Consider the following 24,931-nt stretch of genomic DNA (forward strand, 5'->3'; position numbering starts at 1 on the left):
TCAATGTATCAATAGTCTAAAGTTTCACTGATGTCATAACGCATGAAACAACATTAAGCAAGATTTTAAACAAACTGTCAGAGTTTTAAAGTAAAAGTGTTAAAACACTAAATGATTTACACCCAGACGTAGCATATAAATCCATCAAAATGAATCTTGCCTGTTGCATGTGGAAATTTTCATTTCTGAAATACACATGTTGACATGATACAAATTGGCTGAGTATAAAAATATATATATTTATTCATATATATATGCTTACCTTATGCTAATCAAGAAAGTTGGAAAATGTGCTTTAGATAGTTTTATGACATATTAGAAAAACCATTTTAATAATGTCAAGAAGCAGAGTTGCCATAAGATCATGAATATGAAAATTCATGTCCCACTGAGGACATCTAACCCATCACTTTGCCTCCAATAAAGGATTCAATAGTTCACCTCTACTGAAGGTACATGATTTTTAAAGACATTGTGAGCCCAGGTTAACATCTGTGAGGAGACATCTCAAAACAGACATCTGTGGAAAACTTGAGTATTTTAAAATCTTAGCCAGAATGGCTTTAAACTGTATTAGCTCCGAATGATACTAAATAATAGCACTAGAAGTGATAATCAAGCCTCATTCAATCCTACTCCCTCAATTCATGATGGACGAAGCTGAGGAACAGAAAGACTGAGCCATTTTTCCAACTTTACCTAGCAGGCTGTGTGGGATCCTCCCAGGCCACTTTTCCAGACCTTTCCCTGTGCTCATGCATGTTGCACACTTGGGTGTTCATTATTTTTATAAATGTATTCTGCTTTCCAGGATCATAGGTTTTTGGAAAATTGGGACTATAGACGTATTTTCTCTGCTAAACACAGAGCGGACAAAATAACAGACAAATACCCAGCAGAGAAAGCAAATGTGGCATAATTGTTTGGGTCCACAGGGGTGACCTTGGAGAACTTAACTGTTGATTCTCAGTCTCTGCCTCCTTCTTCTCCTGCCCCAGCACTACTACATATCTGTATCTATTCTCTTGGGCTTTTCTCTGACTTTAGGGAGGATGATTTTAAGGAGTCCCAGCTCAGCACTCTGGGCTTTTGTTGATCATCTCTCTGTGGGCCGAGCCCCTGAATGCCATATTCTGCCTCATTCTAGTAACCAGATGTTGCCCAGCTTTGACACTGGATTTCTCTGTTTTTTGTTTTTGTTTTTGTTTTTTGAGACAGGGTTCAGGCTGGTGTGCAGTGGTGCCATCCTGGCTCATGGCAACCTCCACTTCCAGGCTTCAAGAGATTCTCCTGCCTCAGCCTCCTGAGTAACTGAGATTACAGGCCCGCACCACCACAGGCCGGCTAATTTTTGTAGTTTTAGTAGAGACAGGGTTTCACTGTATTGGTCAGGCTGGTCTTGAACTCCTGACCTCAGGTGATCCGCCCGCCAAGGCCTCTCAAAGTGCTGGGATTACAGGCGTGAGCCACCGCGCCCGGCGAGACTGAATTCCCTTCTTGATACACTGGGGAGTATTGTCCAGCACCTTTTCACCTGAGACCCTGGCTTAATCACACGTTCTCCCCCGCAGAATGAATTCTGCTTTAGAACTTCATTTAAATGACTGATGAAGGCTTTTATGATGCTTGACAAGGACTGTGCTCCGACTTCAAGAACTACCTACTCCTGGAGTCGGTGGAATCACGCTCAGCACACCCACATAGGCACCCCTTGTAGACTGCTTGCCAAAATGGTTTTAACCTAGGTTTGGCATACTGTCTCTGATTTACCTCCACCCCAGCATGTGCAACTAGTTCCGGATCTCAACCATCTTACTCAGCTCTGTCCTTCTGCTGTTGATAAATTATTTCTAGTTGTGCTCTAAAATATGATTATCACCTTTGAAACATAAGTCTGTCATTCAATGAACTAATTCAACTCTTAAAAAGTGGTTTCCTCCAATCAAATGTGCTATTACCAAGTAATGACAGAATCATATTTTTCCCTTTCCTGAGCTATTCAGGTTCCTGAAAAAAAAAATAGAACTTTGGTATGCTTTATGATCTGTAACTTTCACCAGAAATAAAATAGGATTTGCTTGGTACAGCAATAAAATGTGTAGACTAAAAACATAACTTTATATCTCTAGCAGATGACTATACAAGCAAATAGCTTACATGCACATGCAGTAGTGTACCTCTTCTCAACACTATCACAGCTTAGCAGCACTGAACACTTAATATCCAAAGCTATTTTCTCTCTTGGCCTGAATATAGGTGCCAGAGTCTCTCATTGAAACTTGTCTCTGAGCTCTATATTGAGTCACCTCAATTCTACTTCCTACTGAACAACATTGTCTTTTTGCTTTTTAAAGTCGTCTTTTGTTCTAGTTTTAAGATTTCTGCCAACGATCTTGTCTCATTATATTCTGTTTATTAAAGAAAATAAATTAGTGTACATATATTATTTTGATAACTATATTAATCTCCTCTAAGTTACTGTGTCTTTTTCTCTGTTTACATGATTAGAATGTTTTTATATGTCATGACGTCTTTTCTATATCAGCCAGATTACCTATTTGCTTCATTGGTAGAATAAAAAAAGAAATAGCATTTTAAAATTAAAGCATGATTATATTTATTTTATTCCCTTGAGAAATTATATTAACACCACAAAATCACCTTTTCCATGACTGTTTGATCTGCTTATGCAAGTGGTTTAAAAGAATATCAACCTTACTAATATATTTTATTTTAAAATATTGACATAAACCTATATAAGAACTATATAATGTTTACACAATATTTCAAAAGTATTAATTGAACTTTTCTTAAAATTATCAATTAGTGATGGTGAGAAAAAACAAATACTTAGACATTTCTACTGTAGAGAACATGCATTACATTCTTGTAATCATTATTCTGTTATCTTTATTCAAACATAATTAGCCCAATTTGTATATATTTTTAAAGAACAAAATCAGGTATATTTATTCATCTTCAATCAAGAAAGCTATTTACTCATTTTTTATCCCACATGAAAGAAAAACAGAACTGCTTTTTGAATATTTCTTGATAATTTGTGCTAACATAAATTATAGTCTTACCTTTAGAGTCATTACGTGTGAAATGCATCAAATTTTAAAGTTTTAAATATGTCTAATTATGTTTGGTTTATGTTTTGTTGTATGCTATTTCAACTACAGGAGAGCTGTACAAATACTTATAGCTCTAGCATATGTATCTTTTTAAATTTCAAAAATTCTCCATTTTATTGTAATATAAGAGAAAATAGCTCATCTAAGAATTCATACCCTTTGAACTCTGAGTATTGAAATATAAGTAATCATTACTTTTGTTTTTTCTGGTAGTACTAGATTGAGCAGCCTCCAAAAGTGATTTTACTTTCTACTTTAGGTAACCAAAATGTCTTGTAACAAAATGACTTGCCTGACAAATCTTCAAGAAGGATGGACTTCAAATATCACTGGTGTAACTACTAATGTAAATTCATTTTTGAAAGTTAGAATACATTTAAATCTAAAGATATAAGTCTATCCTTGAACATAATTTTAATACTTCCAAAGAGTATTTCCCATTATTATTTTTTTTTGTACAGGAAAATTTAGAGAAACAATTATATTTACCTCTCTAAACACAATAAAATGTCCTCTATTTTTTCTAAGTGGAACATTATTTCAAATAGTTGCTGTTGAAACCCATTATGATTTTGGCATAAAGATAATTGATTAAAGCAGAAAAAATAATCACTGAATGTTAAAAAGGTTCATCGGGAATTTGTAACACCACTGTTTTACCAATTATGCCTGGTAATCCAAATAGGAAGAAAATATTTGAAATAAAATGCTTTATCCTTAAATGTTAATTTCCAAATAAGAGTAACTTATCATCAGTTTTATTATCATGGTGTAAATAATATGATAATATATAAAAATAGGGGCTGTGTTTTTAATATATATTGCCACACTGGCATTGGTATGGTAGAGCTCTTTCTCTCCCAGCTGTAACTATGGTCATGTCATTTACTTACTTATGCCTCAAATTCCTGTAATTACAGTACCTAATTTAAAGATTGTGGTAAGGCTTAACTGTGATAAGAACATAATTATATTATTATTTATACTAATTATACTAGTAGCACTCAGCATTATGATTATAATAAAAATTAGATTAAATATAATATATTATTACATTATTACTTGTTAAATTCTGAAATATTAAATACTGCTACATAAGGTTACATTAAACACTGTATATTAATAAAAATGCTGAACATGCCACCCAAATCCTAGTTAGATCAATTATGTGTAATTTTTTATATTTTAAGAGATACTGGTTTTTTAGTTACCTTATTAAACAGTTTCATTACCTCAACTGCACACATTTCAATAGTTGGTATTATGTAATCTTACAGATCATTATTCACTTTACAGATGAGAAACGTGTAGTCCACTGAGGCTAAATGATGAGCCCAAGATCACATAACTGGGAAATGCATTTGTCAGAACTGACCTCCAGATCTGATTCCATTTCTGTATCTTGCCCAGTATATGATATATTGTGCACGATTTCAAAAGCTAGATTGAGTTTATATTTTTCATTTGCCTTATCTAACATTATTCCATTGCAGTCATGGATCAGAAAGACATTGTTTTAAAAATATCTCCTGCTTTTCTATTTATTTATTTATTTATTTATTTAACTAAGCACAGATTTTAGGATCCTTGGCATTGTGACTGTCGATGTAATCTGCTATACAGGGGAGCCTGCCATCTCTCACCCTCAAAGACAACATTGAAACAAAGACCCTGTACCTTTCACCCTTATAAATCTGGGTGAAAATTTCCCTGCAATATGGGACCAGCAACAGGGTAAACATAAATTAAAATACACACAAAACAAAGGACATATTGTGCAAAAACACGTCTGTACAAATAGATACACAAAAACCGCCTTTCAATGGCTGCACATAGACAGAAGGTAATGGGAGGGGGGCATGAGGATAAGGGAATACATAAATAAATGAAGAGAATGTATTTGCATGGAACAATGAATGTGCCAAGAAATAACTTGATAGTGTGCCAAGATTAATTCAACCCTGGTCACCAACAGCACTAAAAAGGGGGAAAAAAAGAAGGAAAAAAATATATTGCTCTTAGCTGAGTAGTTGCAAATTTTTTCTAATATAATGAGGCCTATGTAACTTCCATAATTTTATACCTATTTGTAAATTAATGAACAATAAAATAACTGAATGAGAAGTAACAAATTATCTGACATTATTCAAAAGCAAAAAATGTATATTGTGTATATATATTTTTATATACAATATATAACTAATACACACACATGTGTGTATGTGTATATATATATGGATAAGGGGTCTAATAAATGCCGCCTAGAGTTCCAGGGGAGGCAAAGCTAACAAAAGACCATGGTCTAAGTCTTTCCATATAACCTGACCGTAAAACATCTTTATTTTACTCAGGACACTTTCTACTCACATACAACTCAGAAAAGTTTTAGCTGAGAATAAACTTTGCTTGATGAGTTTGGGTTTTCAAGTCACGTTATGAAGAGGAGCAGAACGGCTAGACCATGGAGGTGGTTGGTAAAGTAAAGAACAAGAGCAAGATAAAGAATGGCAGGAAGAAATAACATGTAAATCATCCACACAAGGGGGAATAAAATTATTGGAATTACTAGATTAAAAATAAATGGCAACTGGGTTGCTGGACATGTGTTCACTTTTGTCTATGATGTCTTCATTTTGGGCAGCACAACTGAAAGCTGGCAGTGCTACAGGCACAGGCTGCTACTGTCCTTGCCCATTTACTCCAGTTGGGGTGTCAGACAATAAATAATTAAAAGGAATAATCCCAAATAGCCCTCGAGTATTTAAAGGAAAAGAAACATGACAAATTGTTTCTGCTGCATCCTGTGAATACCGCCATCTTGCCATTTGTTACATTCGACTGTATATACTTAGGACTGAATATCTCTTACAATGTTAAAAAGCTCTCCTTTGAAAGAAATCATTTATATTCCAACATCTAATATAGAGGTTAGGAAGTAATAAATATTACATGAACCGGCTGGTTTTTACAAATCAGTTCGGTTCCTGGGTGTGTGGTGATCTCATTAGAAACTGTCACTGTGTCCCCATGTGAACCTGCAGATGGCTTCTCTATGATTTCTTTTTAATCTTACCTAAAACACTTACTACATCTTTTTCATAGATAAAAGTGAATTTTAGTCTATCACTATTCTCATAATCTTAAAATCAGCAGGGTGCAAATTAATGAGATTTAACAGAAATAGATACAGTGCTAGAAAAGGATGCTTTGTCCTTCCAAATAAAGAACTGTTTAAAAACCCGATATTAACTTAGATAATTAATGTTCTGTCAGTTTAAACAAAATGTCTCTCACATTCACCATTGCCAATGATATCAGAGTTTTGAAAAATTTCACCTTCGTGACCCCAAAAGACATTAAAATGTGAAGCCAGAATTAGCTAAGCTGTAACAGTAAAGTGATAATTGCTAAGTGTGAAGCCATACCAATAATGCGTTTAGCAAAACACTAACATTTTGAGTGTGAACTGAAGAGCCTCAATTCTATCTTGTATCTTATGTTTCCCATGTTTATTTTTCATTGTTTGAATTTAATCTCAAATCTAGAAGATGTATTACACTAATTAATTTTGCATAGAACAATGTTAACAGATATAAACTATGATAAGAACCTCTTTTTGGTAGCAAGTCATTTTATTTACATTTTACTGGTACAATCTCTTGCCACAAATATGTGCATTCAAAGGATGCCACAGTTATTAACTTGCCTTTTGACTGCGGCAACCTCTTTCATTCAACTCTCGGTTCTGACATTTGGCTAGATATTATCAGGTTGGTGCGAAAGTAATTGTGGTTTTTGCCATTGAAAGTAATAGCAGAAACCACAATTACTTTCACACCAACCTAATAGAATCATTCCTGGCACTATTTAAAAGCACCCATGCACAAGCCCCACCCATAACAACTGCATCAAATTTTCTGGAGGTGGCACTTGAGTATTATTATTTTTTTTAATCTTCCAAAATGATACCATAGTTCAGCCAGATTTTGATATCATTGTATTCGACTTTAACTCTTACATCAAGAATATTTATCTCCATATTCTTCCACTAGAACAGTACAGTGCACCTAGCTCAATCAATCTTAGTTAAATGAAAATGACAATGGATTACTTAAAGCATGAATGCCATCTTAAAGTTAGGTGATTCTTCTTCCTCTTACTCAAAATAGAACTTTTGTTTTAATTATTATAAAAGATGCTAAATCTCATCCTATGCAGTTTTGTTTGTGAATTATAAGCATCTAGCAGCTAGGAGTTAGTTAACCCGATTGATGTATCTTTTAACACAAAATAATTCACTAGATATTTTGAACAGCCTCTTATTTATAGAAGCATATATTTTTTACTAAAAACTACACAGAGAGAACAAGTCAAGGGCAAGTACAAATTTTGCACCAGGGGAAAAAAATTCAACACATGAATTAATCCATGTGAAAAAATGTCAACACATGAATTAATCCATGTGATATACCACATTAACAGAATGAAAAGCAAAAAAATATATAATTTCAATAGATGCAGAAAATGCCTTTGACAAAGTTCAACACCTGTTTATGTAATAAGTCTAAATAAAATAGGTGCAGAAGAAACTTGCCCAAGCACAATAAGGACCATTTATGAAAAACCTCATGATAAATAGTGAAAACTCAAAAAATTTATTCCAAGATCTGTTACAATGCAAGGATTCTCACTCTTGTCATTTCTATTCAACATAGCACTAGAAGTTTTAGCAAAAGCAACTGAGGCAAGAGAAAGAAATGAAAGCTGTCTAAATTGGAAAAGGAGTAAGTGTATCTCTATTTTTAGATGACATGATCCAATATGTAAAAATCTCTACAGACTCCACCAAAAACTTGTTGAAACTAATAAATAAATTCAGTAAAGTTGCAGGATACAAAAATCAACCTGCAAAAATCAATTGCATTTCTAGCACCAAAAACAAACTATCTGAAAAAGAAATTAAATAAAAAACAATCCCACTAACAATAAGAAAATTATAATCCCATATTCAAAAATAATAAAATACTTAGGAATAAATTTAACCAAAAAGATGGAAGACTTGCACTTAGAAAACTATGACATTGATCAAAGAAATTGAAGAAGAGACAAATAAATAGAAAGATAGCTCATGTTCATGAAATGGAGGAATTAATATTGTTTAAATATCCATACTACCCAAAGCTATCTGCAGATTCAACAAAATACCTAAGAAAATTCCAATGATATTTTTGACAGAAATAGAAAAAAAATGCTCAAAATATATTTGGAATCATAAAAGATCTCAAAGTAGTCTTAAAAAGAACAAATCTAGAGGCATCAAACTTCCTGATTTCTTATTAAAAATTGATAGTAAACAAAACAATATGGTATTGGCATAAAAACAAACACATGTATGAATGGAATAGAGAACCCAGAAATAAACCCATTAATATATGGTCATCCAATTTTTGACAAGAGCACCAAAAATACGCAATGAGGAAATGACAGTTCCTTCAATAAGTAGTATTGAGAAAGCTGGATATCCATATATTGCACCATAACAAAACTAACCTCAGAATGGATTAGACTTAGAAATGAGATCTGAAATTGTAAACTCCTAGAAGTAAACTTAGGGAAAAGTCTTCTTGACATTATTCTTGGTAATACATTTTTGAACATGATATCCAAAGCACAAGGATCAAAATAAAAAATAAACAAATTGGAACTACATCAAACTAAAAAGCTTCTATGCAGAAAAAAAAATGAAAAGGCAAACTAAAGATACAAATAAAATTTTTTGAAGCCATATGACTTACAAAGGGTTCATATTAAAATTTATTTTAAAATTCATACAACTCAATAGCAAAAATACCCAAAAATAACTTGTTTAAAAAATGGGCAGAATATGTGAATCGACATCTAACTAATATAAACAAATAGTCAAGAGGTATTTGAAAAAGTGCTCAACATCACTAATCATCAGAGAAATTCAAACTGTAACCACAATGATACATGACCTCACACTTATCAATATGGCCATTATCAAAAAGTCACACTTTTCAAGATGGCTATTATCAAAATAAATAAATAAATAACAAGTGTTGGTGAGGATGTAGAGAAAAGAAAACCCTTTTGTACTATTGGTGAGAATCTAAATTGATATATCCGTTATGGAGAATAGTATGAGGGTTCCCAAAAAAATTAAAATTAAAAAATAGATCTACCATATGATTCTGCAATTTCTTGTCTGGAGATAGCATGTATACATCTGTATACACACTATGCATACAGGTGCATGTATATATGTGTATATGTGTATACACATTGTGTATATATACATGTGTATGTGAAATGAAATCAATATCTGAAAGAGATACCTGTACTCCATGTTCATTGCAACATGTTCACAATGGCTAAGATGTGAAAACAAGCTAAGCGTCCACAGTTGGATAAATGGATAAATTGTGAGATTCACTCACACACAGAAATGGATATGTTGTGAGATACACATACACACATAGAAATGGATAAGTTAGGAGATACACACACACATACACAGAGAGAAATATTATTTAGCTTTAAAAAGAAGGAAATTCTGCCATTTGTGACAACATGGAAGAACCCAGAGGACATTCTTTGTTCATTTATTTAATTAGACCCCAGATTTTCTCCTATGGGCCAAAGTACATACTATTCTCTTCTCTCTACAGTACAGAGGACAACTAACTTACTTTCATTTACTTAAACTATGTTGACCTGTGGAAGTTGAAAACTTCCTATTTGACGGTTCCAGTTAAACACTAATTGCAAGTTGAAGAATTTGCTACTATTAAATTGAAAAGTTCAGCAATAAAACTGACATAATTTTCTTTTCAATGAGAAATCAAATTGAGGAGATGCTGATAGTTATTTAAAGTAAAATTTTAGTTTCATGATTGATTTTTTCCTAACTCACCAAAACAGTGATGACCTTTAATCAGAGAAAAACTGGTTAAATTACAACTGCAATCAAATAATATACATTATAATATGCATGTGAGTTAATGGTGCTTTGAGTCTTCTATGGTAATCAATTGATTCGATTAGAGGTACAGAAAATTATAAAGTGTTGTGTGTTAAATATATATTTCAATACACCTATTTCTAGACTTCAAATGTGAAATATACCCAATTACTTTTCCCTACGATACTATGATTCCTAAAGATTCTGTTGGAAAGCAGCACGCATTCCATTTGCCAAACAAGTTATTGGACCATGCCTCCATTCATGCTCGGGAAATATATTCCTCCCACAGCAAAGAACAGCAAATATTTTCTCTCTCTCTCTCTCTCTCTCACACACACACACACACACATACACACACTCTCATTCACATACAGTATAATGTAGGCCACTCACTTGGTCACAAACTGTGTTTCTCCCTTCTTCACTTGAAATTTTTTACCCCCTCATCAAGGTACGCAAGCAAGGTTCCAAACACGGCATTAGCCTCAAAGTTCAATGACACTATAGTTCTCCGGAATGCCTACAAATATTTTAAAAATGTAATTACTTATAGGAAGATTCAGCAGGCTATTTTTTTCCTTCAAATAAATGTAGAATACACCAAAAAAAAAAAAAAAAAAAAAAAAAAACCCTCATGATTATCTCCACATCGAATCTCAGTATATATGCCTGTTCGTGCTCTAGAGATCTATGTACTAAATAAAGCAAGTACTGCCCCGCACCACTCCCCCAACACACACACATGCTTGCCTAATATACTATTGTGAAACTAGGACAGAAAAATTTCTAGAAAAGGTTCCATATAAAAAGTGGAAATAGAAAACATTCATGGAATCTACTTGGTAGATGTTGCAAGGGCACCTATACTGACCATGGAACATATTCCCGTATTTGGCCTGGGTTCTTCTCCCTGAAAATAACTGCCAGGTCTATAGTTTCTATGTTCCTTAGCTCTACTCTCTAGAAGGTCCTGCTAGTGTTATTAGATACTGTGGCCATATCTGAACTTGCCATTGGAGAATATTCTCTCCCAGGGAGTTGAGAGCATGCTCAGCTGGCTTCATTCTCATGGAAGTTTGGAGGAACAAAGGATTATGTTAATCTTGAGAAATGAGTCTATTTTAGCCCAGACTAGAAGCTCACTCACCAGTATAATATTCATTAATGACTTAGTAATCTTTTTTTTCCCCTACTTGATTCCAATAAATTTCATAGGTCAATATTCACATCAGTAATTTAGGAACATTTCTCTATCTTTCAGGTAGTTACAGTTACCTTGAATTATAAAATGTTCTGGTAGAGTCACAGTCTTATTCTCTTCTCCCTACACTATTTTTGTTCAGCATAAATAATTTACAGGAAACAAATAGATTCAGAGCTTTAGCATTAGGTTTGATGATTTGGTCCTTGCCACAAAGTTCAATTTTAGTAGACATTTATTGTTCAAAACCATCCTAATTTATATATTTTACCTTTTGGATGGAAATCAGGTGGTCTTACAACTCTTACAATTAGGAAGTCACAGAACTACTTAAATTTCTATATTACCTTATATACCTATTTGAAAACTTGATAATTCTTTTCTGAGTTCACCTTTTTTTAAGCATTTGCCAAATGCACCAATATCAAAAAAGGAATATTAGTTCATATCTTTTCACCTAAAAATCACAAGGTCATTCTGCAAATTACTGGCTTTCCAGTGTATTACAGGAAACTAATGTATCGAATGTTAGATTCCATCATTCCAGACTTAATTTTCTCACCACCTACTTTTTATTTTACAAAGGTATTTCTTTTTTTTATCTGTATAAATATACGGGGTGCAAGTGTAATGTTGTTACATGGGTGTATTGCACAGTGGTGAAGTCAGGACTTTCAGTGTATCCATCACCGGAATAATGGACATTTTACCCTTCAAGTAATTTCTTATCATTTACTCTCTTTCCTCCCCACCTTTCCGAGTCGCCACTGTCTGTCATTCTGCTCTCTATCTCGATGTGTACACATTATTTATCTCCATCTGGTAAGTCAGAATATGTGGTGTTTGTCTTTCTGTGTCTGAGCGCTTTCTGTTAAAAAAAAAAAAAAAGAACTCCAGCTTCATCTATGTTGTTGCAAAAGACATGGTTTCATTCGTGTTTGTAGGTGAATAGTACTCCATTGTGTAAATAGATCACATTTTTAATCCACTCCTCCATTGATGGGCACAATCCATTGAGGTTGATTCTCTATGGCTGCTATTGGGAATAGTGCTATAATAAACATACAGGTGCAGGTATCTTTTTTGATATAATGATTTTTTTTTCCTTTAGGTAAATATCCAGGAGTAGGATTTCCTGTTAAAATAGTAGTTCTATTCTCAGTTCTTTGAAAAATCTGCATATTGTTTTCATTAGAGGTTGTTCTTGTATTGGAGCAATGTCATCTATTTTAATATATTTTTTTTAATTATTGTAATGACCATACCAGTCAGCATCAACTAAGTTTTTGCTTTGTTTTGTTTTGTTTGTAGCAACAAACAACTCCAAATCTCAGTGGCTTCTGACAATAAACATGACTTTCTACTCGTATAGATTCCATTTTGGGTCAGCAAAGGCTTAGCTTTATGCTCTCTTAATTTCAGAATCGCTGAGAGAATCATGCCACGACGTGGTGGCCTCAGGACGTGCGACATGACAGAAAATACGTATTTTTTTTAAAAAAAGAAACACGCCAGAGTCCTGTGTTCCCTCTCAAAGCTTCTGAAGGTGCTGGCATGCACAGTTCCTTCACATAAGGCACAGGCAAAGCAAAAATCACATGACCAAGCCTGACACTGATGATGTGGGAAATATAATCCTATATGGAGGAACAAATAATGTTATCCTCCTTAAGACCGCAGCTCATTATTTAAATTGCACAATTACATTGTGAATCAGATCTGTAGGGACTAGCACTTCATTAGTCCACGAACCCTAGAAGAAATTATTTCCTTACCAATAGTTTAGTCTCAAATGACATCTTAAAGCCTGTATTGACAAAAAATAAAGATTTTTTCACCATCATCACCACCACCCCACCCCCTACAACAAATACTAGCATGTTAAAATTATTCACAAAATAATGGCTAAAATAAAATAAAAAACTTAAAATCACATTCTTGAACCTTCCTACTATATTCCCCTTCCAACTTTACTCGTCCACCATCCAGCCCCACCATGCATGAATATCATTAGAAAGTACATATATATCTTCATAAAAAGAGACATAGCAAGGATGATACGCCTGCCAAGAGCCCCTAGCAAGCACAGAGGACAGTGTGTGAGCCTCATTTGTGGAATGATTGATTCTGTTTCCATATAATGTTATTAGAGAAGAAAATCCAGTTTGCTTGATTGGAATTGTTTTTACTAAAAACAAATTCTCAAAATGTGGAGTATGTTTGATTTTTAAATTACTCCATGGAAAAATAATTCAGCTGTTTATTTTTTTTATTTCCAACTGTTTTGCATTATATAGAAACAGTCTTTTTAACCAGGGAACTATGGTTTTTGCCTGAATAGTTGTCCAACAGGAGCAGAGACAGTGACTGGAAAACCATGTGAAAGAATGCTACTGTGGGTGACAGTTCCACAATCATAGTGACATTAGAGACTGTGTTTATTTAAAAAAAAAAACAAAAACAAATTTGTTGTTTGTAACTGCAGCTGCAATCACCCCCACAGTTGTAAATGTGTGCTGTTAAGATATTACACCGAGATATCTATCTTCCAAGAACTTCTAAAATATTCTATAAACTGTTATTGAGTTGACCTAACAAAACAAAATGAAGTACCTAGATTCTTTTGAACACTAAAGAGCGCTGAAAAAATATATAATATATAATAATATGTATCATACTTGTTGATATAGATGCTTAAATCTTAAAACACCCAAGCTTTAATGATACTGTGCCCATATTTAAACACACACACACGCACACACATGTGCACACAAGATCATGCTAAAGTACTGACACTATAGAGCACTCATAAAACATACTATTACCACCACAAACATGTGCACATTGTCTGTGTAATCTTATTTCTTTCTTAACTCTTTTAAAATTGATTTAAGATATGAATATTTATATTCCCATTAATGCCATATGTTAATAAGAGAGACAATCTTTAGATGTGCTCTAAAATACTATTTAGAAGCTATTCAGTACGTGTTCACTTATAAAGTAGTACCTCATCTTCTTTCTGGTTGAGTCCCTGCTTTAGTTCTTCCACTTGTAATCTTAGTTTCTTTACTTCTGCCTCATTTTGATCCACTCGGTTGTTTGCATGAGTCAGTTCTGCAATATTTGCCTGGTATTGTCTGCTTAGTTTATAGTAGGCATGTTGAAGGTTCAATAATTCCTTTCAAAGGAAAACAAAAAATTACATTATTTACAGTCTACTCTGATAAAATCAGAAGAATGGCAACTTCTTTTGACAAAAGAGAAAAACATTTTAGGAAGAATTTAGATGAGCCATCATCTTCATTTGGAATTCTACATTTCTGTAATCAAATATTATAATTAGTATATGACTATCAATGAAAATATGTGACTAAAATACAATACACTCTATGTTGTCTTCTAAATGATCTATTTTGCACCTTATACAAAAGTAGTTTTTATATAACCTTCCCCCAAAAGGAAATCACATAACCATAAACAAAAAAATATAAATACATGCCAAAAAAGTGTTCATCCTGATCACCCACTAACTCAGCAGATGCTAAAAGTTTGCACACTACATGATTTAATTATTTTCTGAAGAAAATAGGTTTTGTGAGGCTGTGGTCATGTCGTCACCGGCCACAACTTCTGAAACCACATGAACCAGGCTCAGAAACCTGCAGTAAGGACCCGTCATGGGTAAAGAAATATATTAATATATCACAGGGTGATTGGACTGCAAATCAATCTTGTTATAATTAATACCATACACTATATAAATTAACAGGTTACAATAATTATCCTCAGATTATTAATATCATTTCTCATTTTTAGTTAAAATCCGCAGTGTAAAATTAATTGTACTATCATTATAGAAAACATCTTTATTGGGCCGGGCACGGTGCCTCACGCCTGTGATCCTAGCACTTCGGGTGGCCGAGGTGGGAGGATCACGAGGTCAGGAGATTGAGACCATCCAGATAACATGGTGAAACCCCATCTCTACTAAAAAAAAAAATACAAAAAATTCGCCGGGCTTGGTGGTGGGTGCCTGTAGTCCCAGCTACTCGGGAGGCTGAGGCGGGAGAATGGCGTGAACCCCAGAGGTGGAGCTTGCAGTGAACCAAAATGGTGCCACTGCACGCCAGCCTGGGTGACAGAGCGAGGCTCCATCTCAAAAAAACAAAAAACAAAACAAAACAAAATATATTAAAACTATAAAGAAAAAGTTAGCCTCTGGTTCTTCATAACGTTATAATATTGCAGGAAAACCCAAGGATATTTCTTTGGTTTCCTAAAACACACTGTCATATTACTTTATATACAAAAATCACAAATAGGCAATCATAAAAACATGCATTGGTAATTATCTTAGGATGTCTAGGTAGAAATTGAAAGTGGAATTATTTTCACATCTCAAATCATCAGTAATACTAATGATGAATTCATGATCCAAAAGTTAAAAATAGCCATAAAATATTGGAAAATAAATGTGGATGTGGTGTTTTTCTCTTAATCAAAACTTTAGGGGAAGTTTTACTAAGTATGATCCCAAATCATGAGATCACAAAATGATAAATTCAATCACAGTAAGTATATAATTTGCATATAACAAAATATATTTAGTATCTCTCAAATTAGGGGCACATCATTTTGAATTTATGTAACATTTTTGACCTGACAAAATTACAGATATTATAGAAAATTATAGTGGCAGCCAGGGCTTAAGGACAGGGTAGGAGGAGGGTAAGGTAGATGTGAAGGTAGCTTAAAAGGAACCTTGTGATGAGAATGTTCTCATCACAATCTGGACATAAGGGACGCCCAGATCTGTCTGCATTATTTTATACAACCACATATGAATCTAAAAATATCAAAAATAAAAAGCTTAATTGAAAAAATCAAGATGCCTTCAGACTGGCAAAGGCTAAGTATGGTAAGATAATCTGCCAGTAAAATGTGGAGAAATAAGGATTCATTTATGGGGAAACACGGGCAATATTTTTTAATTAAAAATGCACATAAAGTCAGACCCAGCCGTTGTATTTCCAGGAATGTATTCCACAGACATACGCATAGTTGTATGAAATGTTGTGATTATGAGAATATTTGTTGCAGCATTGTTTTGTTGTTGCTGGTGTTTCCAGTAAATGCTGGAAACTAAATGTCCGTGAAATTAGCCTGATTAAGAAAAACCATTAAACCGTTAAATATAATATGGCAGCCTTTTATATATTCATATGGAGAGATCTCCAAAATGTTAAAGCAAAATGCAAAACTGTGTGAAGTGTATGGTATTAGAAGAAACAAGCTGATATAAAGCGACTTTTGACCTGACACAATTGATAAGTTGCAGGCTCTTAGTCTCTGTGAATCCCAGCTTTCCGAAGTCCCGAAGAGGTGGGGTGAGGGTGTGGATACAGGGCAGGACCTGGCAGAGAAAATGCTGGTCCTCACTCTCAGGGAGCAGGGAGTTTGAATGAAAGAGAAAGCCCCCCATGCCTATCAACTATTGCCTGTCTCAAGAATGTCCACCTCCTAGTATCCACTGAAAACAGGAGCGTCAAATGAAGGGGACATTTTTAGTTTCTGTCCTGCAAATCCTGCCCCTTCATTCCATAGGAGTCAAAATCACAACCATTGATATTTAAACCTTAATGATGCCAACAGGCAGCTGGAAACAGACAGATTTGGCTTGGGCAGCTAGACAGGATACTCAAAGTGGTTTTCTGGGTAAGCTTGCCCTGTCACTTCAATCGCTTCACAGTAACACTGTCATTTATGCACCATCACTGAGTTTGCTATATTATACCACACATCACATTTAAAATGCAAAGAGATTTCTCATTTCTTCTCTTCAGAATGCAATTTTCAAATGTCAAGTTCTATACCATATTCTTTTACAAAGAAACATGTCATAGGGAGCACAATTCTATTATTTGGAACAACAATGGAACATTTAAAAAAAGATCTTTCTTGATCTGTCAGCATAAAGAATTTGCTGCACAAATAATTCAGAACTTAATGGGAAAGTGATAACTTTGCAAGTTGATGGCTTTCTCTCCGGCATTTTGCACCTACAATCACTTACATGACTTTGTGCTTTAGCAACATTATTTCTTATTAATGCTTTGTCATTACGTGTGTAAAATTTACTTAGATTGATTTAAAAGGAGTCAGCAAAAAGCCTTCAGTGTTCATACAAGGAAAGAGGAAGGAACGAACAAAAGGAAGGAAGGAAAGGCATCTCTATTTGTCAATGCGAATTCTACCCCGGTCATATGCCATTTTTATAAGCAGAGCCCTGGCATTCACGTTCTACAGTTTGGCCATTTGCTCAGAGAATATCAACTTATTCTCAGGCCTAGGAGGTACCTATGTATTTGTGAAACTATATTCTCAGTAAGTCATACCCAAGCCAGCAGCAACGGCATCACTTGGGAACTTCATTCAAGACCTAGTGAATCTGAAACTCAGGGACTCGAGCCCAGAAGCTGTGGGTTTAACAAGTCCGCAAGGTGCTTCTGATTCACCATAAAGTTTGAGAACCATTGGTATAAGCCAATTCTAATAAGCTTTCCTCTTGCCAGTGACTATGTTAGAAAAGTGGATGTAACTTAGCTGCACAATGAGAAAAGAGAAAAAGTATCCTTGAGTGGGAAATAATTTTTTAGAAATGTTTATCACTTAAAAATATGCAAGGAAGATACGTGCGCCTTGAGTTACAACAACAATCTGAGGGGAGTCCTGCTTACACCTGGGGTTGGTAGACCCTTGGTATTTTTTGTTACGTGAGAAAATATATCCAATTATATTTAGAGCCAAACTCATAGCTCAACATATTCTAATTGTGTTCGTAGAGTGCCTCAATAAAGGTAAGAATTGGATTTCACTTTAAGGAGAAAAATACATTGCTTCCTTAATGCAAAGATATTTTAAAAATCAGTCTAAATTGATAAAATCAGTTTAAAGTGATTTTTAAAATATCAGCTTAAAGTGATTTAAAAACAAAATCAGTTTAAAGGCATTAATGTTTTCCAGGTACCTACCCTATGAGAAATTCTTCACAAACCTTCTCTCTCTAAATCCACATGACAATCCTGTGTTAGAGGTAATATTTTTTCCTACTTAGTCTCAGAGAGCTATGCAAATTGCTTATGGCCAACCTAACTAAAATTAATCCTACATTTTCATTTTACCAAAACAATATCACAGAGCTGGCGTTCATCTTGTTATCAGGAGGACTTATCTTTAAGATTTGACAAGTTATTTGACATTTTGATCCATTAATTCATGTCCTCTCTATTTTACTTTCAAGGGAAGAGATGGATTTCTTCTTTATTTCTCAAAGCAGGCTGTGCACAGTGGCTAATGCTTGTAATCCCAGAATTTTGGGAGGCTGAGGCGGGTGGATCCCCCCCAGAGGTCAGGAGTTTGAGACCAGCCTGGTAAACATGGTGAAACACTGTCTCTACTAAAAATACAAAAAAAAAAAAAAAAAAAAAAAAAAAGCCAGGTGTGGTGGCATGTGCCTGTAGTCCCAACTACTTTGGAGGCTGAGGCAGGGAATCGCTTGAACCCAGGCGGAGGAGGTTACAGTGAGCTGAGATCCTGCCACTGCCCTCCAGCGAGGCAACAGAGCAAGACTCGATCTCTAAATAAATAAATAAATAAATAAATAAATAAATCTCAAAGCTATGGCCTTTGCTACTATCCATTCATTTCCGTTAATTTTGTGATAGAAAAGTGATGGGAATCTCCTCACACACTCACTTTGTTCTTTCCATACATGTTACAGTAAATAGTGAAGGTATATAGGATCATACAGTATAATCCAATGAATATGTTAGATGCTATTATTATCTAAAATTGCAGTATCTTTTATAACTTGCATATAGATGTATGATTGGAAAGCATCCAAAATGAATCCTAATTTGAAGATTTAGTGGTTTGCTTTTGAAAAGAGAATTAGGTAGATAGTAATATCTATATGTACTTCAGAGCAAGCTTATTCTAATATGCTGTAATGATAAAAAAATACATAATTACTCTGCTATATATTCATATTCTGGAAGAGAAAAATCTGAACAGAAAATATGTATAAAAATATACAGTAATAAAGATTATTTGTCAGCATGTAATCCTCTGTAAATCTAAATCTATGCAACTGATAGTACATATAATTCACAGTTCTTTTATAAGCAGATCTCTATGATTTCAGATCTTGATATAGGAAAGAAACATAAAATGTGTTTGTGTATATATTTTTAATAGAGTAATACAGTATTAGTTTCTCATATAGATTGAATCAGTTTCCAAAGATGTGAAATATTTGATGGAATGCTTTAAATTATATATATTGTTATGGCATTAGTTTATTTTGTTATATGTAAGGATATTGCTTTCTATCTAGAATTAATTGTACATATAATACATCAACTACTGAAGATTGAGTTTAGTCATAGCAAGCTAACAAAATATATTTTCTTATACCTTAAAATGACATAATGAGAATCTGGTAAATATAAATCAAATCAGTTTATATGTATCTCATTGAAGGAAAAACAAAACATCATACAAGAAATTTAAAAGTACTATTATATATGTTATTTCTATCCATTCAAATTTTTAATACATAGAAATTTATAAATTTCTGCATCTATAATATCAAATATGTGTATTAATAATATACTGATCTGTAGATAACATATAATTCATCATATAACACATAGTTCAACTATATTTAAGAGAAAAAACAGTATGGAAAATTGGAAATAACTTGCTCATGGTCCGTTGAAGCCTTGTTATACACTCACCACAAGTAATAATGCTATCAACAAGGGCAGATTTTCTCTTCTCAAAAGTTGACCCAGATACATTGGATTGTTATAACAATCAAATGCATCTACTTAAATACATTAAAGAAGTCACAATACCACTCAAGTTAAACACATTATAATTTTTGTACTACCTACCTGTTTTTAAGATAATTCTCACTATACCAAATTCCTACCTCAGAAAATACAGAAACCAAAGGAACATGTATCTTCAACAAGAATAAATTCAATGTTATTCATAAACATTTATGATACATGGTGACAGATGATAGCTTTAAAATAAGAGCATTTTATTCATCTTAATTGGCATATTTAGTGGGTCCACTTAACATCTTATGTGTTAAATATAGTGTGATTTAGTATTGTCTATAGTGTTGATATAATATCATTCATTCCACAAGCATTCACTAAATGTCTACCATGTGCCAATGACTGTGCTATGCATTTTACGTATAAAAGTGAACAAGTTAGATACGATCTCTAACCTTGTAAAGCTTAGAATAGATTTAAAAACCATCAAATAAGGATATTTGTCAATTGTGACAATTACCAAAAAATGCTCATGATTTTTTAAGATAGAGAATAATTAATGAGGGGTAGAAGAGAAGCAGGAAAAATCAAGTGACAGGAAGTTTCTGTCCTGTGCCTCTGAGATACCAGTTCTGTATGGAAGGACGTATTTCACTAGCTGCTGGAAAAACGGTCTCACAACAGCTCTTCACCGACAGCTCTTTCCTCTTGGCTGCAAAGAGACTCCTTACCAAGTCCACACCTACTTCCTGGGGCAGTGATCATTTTAGAAGTATAAAGGACTGTTGCTACCCCAACTTGGGACAGGTCCAAAGGTCCATCCCAGCTTCGGAAGTACCCCAAGGATCAGCTGAGGTCCCATAATCACAGCCCTCCCAGTCCTACTTCTCCCTCTGACCTGGGCTGCTTGGTTCTCCCCACAGCTAATGTACTACCTAGTACACTTCCTGCATGTTGGTATCTCCAGGATCTGCTTCCCAGGTAACAGGCTTCAGCATCTGGTGTCCCTGGCTGTCACTTTAGAATATCTGCCCTGCAGAATGAAATTTCCTGGCAAAAGTCAGTCCATGGATGGAAAATAGATGATGGAAACTTTACTGAGAAGTAATGTATAAAACTGTGTGAATCCACAATATCGTACTCTGTAAATTAGAGTTAGTTTTGGATCTCTATATGTAACAATGCTTGAATATGTGTAAAGTGAGTAGAGTAATTAGAAGCCTAAAAAATTCAAAATCAAATTTTGGGGTATGTCTTTATATTTATTCAATGCCACAGATAAGTAGGCAAATGATCAAAAATATTTGTTGAGCATCCACTAATGTTTTATCTAGTCAGTTATGTAAACGTTCCCAATTACATTCAAGTATTGAGAAAATATAGAAAAAAAAATCAACAAATTTTATCTTATTTCTAAGTTCTACTTTCCCCATCTGTAAAAGCGCATCTAAAAGCAACTTCACAAAATTGTACCGTTAAGTGATCTATATGTACATCGCTTCATGATACGAGAATTAAGTATAGCAAGAGATTGACTGCCTAGAAGGGACTGTTTTATGTGTTCATTTTGATCAGATGCAATCATAAGCATAGGTATCAGGTCCAGAGTAGACCAAGCATCTCAACAAATGCAATCAGGGATGGGGATCCTTTCACCTTTCTTCTCTGCCATCCTCAGGTCATATGTGCTCTTTGTCCTTTGCCTGCTATTTTATAATCACAAAGTAACTGCCAAATTTTGCTGCACAGAGAGTTGAGGAGAAGCAGCAAAGATAAAAGTTGTTTCTCCTAATGAGATTTGTGTCCGTTTGTTGATAAGACAATCTCCTGATACTATACATGGGAAAACATGATAAAGAGAAAAACATTGCACATAAGAATGAAAAAGTTATGATCATTTAAATGATACATACATAAAAGACACGGTTTAAACAAGATAATTTTTCTTTTTATTTGAAAAAATACTAATTTATTCTTTTAAATTATGAGACCATAATATTATTTGTTTCTTGTTATTTGACAACTGCTATTTATTTTTATCATGTTCCGGAGTTAATTTGATAGACCTAAAACACTATCTTTGTGGGAAAAAAAAATATTTAGAGACAGATGTCTGGGGGAGTATATTCTTCCTTACACATTTTTTTATGGACAGACTTCCGTTACAAAGTGAAAGACTGGAAGATAGCATTGGATGACAAGATGACATGGAGTTGACTTATTTGAGGGAGAAGGGTATTGCAGGTAGGTGGGAGGACCCTTCTAACAGATTTTTAAGCATTATGTATTGAGGAGAAGGGGGAAGAGCATCAGATGATTTGGTTGTGGGCAGACAGGGTAAAGATCTTAAAATCCCGGTAGAGAGTTTGAATCTAATTTTTACTTAAATGTTTGGAGAAGGCATGGAAAGTAAAGGAAAACATTGATCGAGAGAGTGAAGTATACATCGTTTCTGAAAACAAACAAACAAACAAACAACCAAAACACTTTCATCTCACTTAAAGAGGTAATGACAGTAATAGAGAACTAGCGAAGAATTACAATAAAGTTGATTCAGTTACGATATTTTCATCTGTGATTAACAGGAAAAAGACAGGCAAAATTCAAGAAATGTTTTTGTCTTACATGATAAATCTAAGGTTACAGTGGCTTCATGGTTGTTAATTTGGCAGTTCAGTAACCCTGCTAAGGACTGGGTTCATATTTCAATGTTGAGAACGGTGGTTGCCTGCATTATTTTTCACAAACATTTGGCACTCATCCTGAGAGTATGATTATACAGCCCCTGCTGCTGAAATCAGGCATGGCCATGTGAATATCTTTGGCCAAGGAAATACAGGAGAAGGGATGTTTGTGGTCTCCAGGCAGCTGAAGAGTACCATTCACCATGCCCTCTTTTCTGCCTCTACAATTGTATCAAAATGTACACTTGCATCCCTCTGTCACTTTGTGGCACTGGAAGACATGTGGGTGGGCAAGAAATAACTGTTTTTTTTTTTGAAGCCATCTTGATTTTCAGGTCTATTGTTGCTATAGCACAATCCAGCTTGTTCAAGCTGGTGCAGTGTTCTCAGTGTTGTTGTTTTAATAGTTTCACTAAGTGTGAAAAAAATTCACTAGTTCTCCAGGACTTCACTTTATGTCTAAATGGCTAAAGTTGTGTCATATGTTAATGTTTAAACCCATCTGTGATCAGGAAAACATACCTACTAAATAAATTACTCTAATAATTAGGTCTTGGGCCTAAGAATGGAGCCTTTAATAATGAAGTGCAAGGGGCCATTAAGAGAGGGAAAATATATGAAAAATTAGACTTGTATCACGACAGGGAAACTGGAAAAGGAGATGAATAGTAATCAACTGAGAATGTCTATTATCTGAGATATCATTTCTCCTTTCTTCTCTTCTTTCCTTCCTTTCCTCATTTCATCCATTCATTCATCCAACTAATATTTATTGGTAATCAGCAATGTAACAATGATAAGCACCAAGGACAGAGATATGAAATTGAGACGGCCAGGTGGGAAGGGGTCCCCAAAGAAACTCCCTCCAGCCTGTACCCTGGGGTGGAGCCACAGTAGTTCACACTGTTTGCAGTGGGGAGGAGCCTGATCCTTTCTCTACCTGGGTAAACCTGGTATTTAATCTGTGATGTGGGAAGCACACTAGCAGGATTCTGGCTTTGCAGAGAGTCCCTGATTCTTTTTTTTTTTTTTTCCTTTTTGTCCAATAAAACCCATTTTTCTCACCCTTTAAATTGTCTGTGGGTCTAATTTTTCATGGTCATGTGACAAGGAGCCCATCTTTAGCTGAACTAAGGAAGTCCTACAAGAAAATCAACCTGTAATCTAGTTTGCAGGAAAAAACAATAGCAAACAACAACAACAGTAACAAATCAGTAGGTACTCTACTTGGAAAGGATTGTGTTAGAGATAAGTTACAGAAGAGGTACACAAAGCAGCTAACAGCATGGGAAATGATGACAATATTTCCTAGAGAAAGGAACATTGGATCTGAAATTTGAAATATGAGTAAAAGTTGTGATAAAAGGAATGATTGAGAGGAAGTATCTCCAGGCAGAAATAGTAGCACATGCCAAGACCAAAAGTAAGAAAGAGCATGATGTATTGAGAGGGGCCTGAACTGCAGTGCACGTGGAGTGTGTGTGTGCATTGGCTTGCCTCACATGGCCATGAACTTATTAGTAGAACACTTACATGTAGTGGAAAGGATTAGCTAAAATACAAATAAAATACTGTATCACCATATCTAAATATATCACCAATATTTCACCAGACATTAAGATCCCACAGTCTGAAAAAAATCAAAATAGAGGTATAGCAATTCTATTTTCATATATAAAAATCTTATGTACTTTGCTTACAAATAAACTAGTTTTTTACAAATGTAAAATTCGAATTTCCAAATTTGATGCTGCAGGTTCCCTGACTATAAAAATAGGGTCAAAAGTAAGTATCTCTGAGGGTCATTCTTTGTTAAAATTCTAATAACTTATATAATCCTTTAACATGTTATCTGTAAAACAGGACTTTACTCTGTTATAACAATTGCAAATGGAAATGAGAGGACAAATGGGAAGACTATACTGATAATGTCTCTGACTAGTTTGCTCAAGAGCCGTGAGTCATACTCTGTATGTGTGTGTGTGTAATATTTATCTCTGGGACTAAGGCATTTATATATATGTATGTGTATATATGTGTGTGTCTATACATGTGTATATATGTACATAGTC

At 34.3% G+C, this 24,931-nt stretch overlaps 1 protein-coding gene across 6 annotated transcripts in view; it reads right to left on the minus strand.

Moving 5' to 3' along the window:
• Positions 1-24,931, minus strand: part of CCDC102B (coiled-coil domain containing 102B) — a 298,146-nt gene that overhangs the window by 62,311 nt on the left and 210,904 nt on the right. For all 6 annotated transcript variants that reach the window (XM_065533649.2, XM_045378146.3, XM_074022345.1 and 3 more), the window contains one exon: positions 14,334-14,504. In XM_065533649.2, the coding sequence (XP_065389721.1) occupies positions 14,334-14,504 (171 nt within the window). The remainder of the gene's footprint in view (positions 1-14,333; positions 14,505-24,931) is intronic.

This window comes from Macaca fascicularis, chromosome 18 (genome assembly GCF_037993035.2).
Source record: "Macaca fascicularis isolate 582-1 chromosome 18, T2T-MFA8v1.1".
NCBI classification, from domain to species: domain Eukaryota; kingdom Metazoa; phylum Chordata; class Mammalia; order Primates; family Cercopithecidae; genus Macaca; species Macaca fascicularis.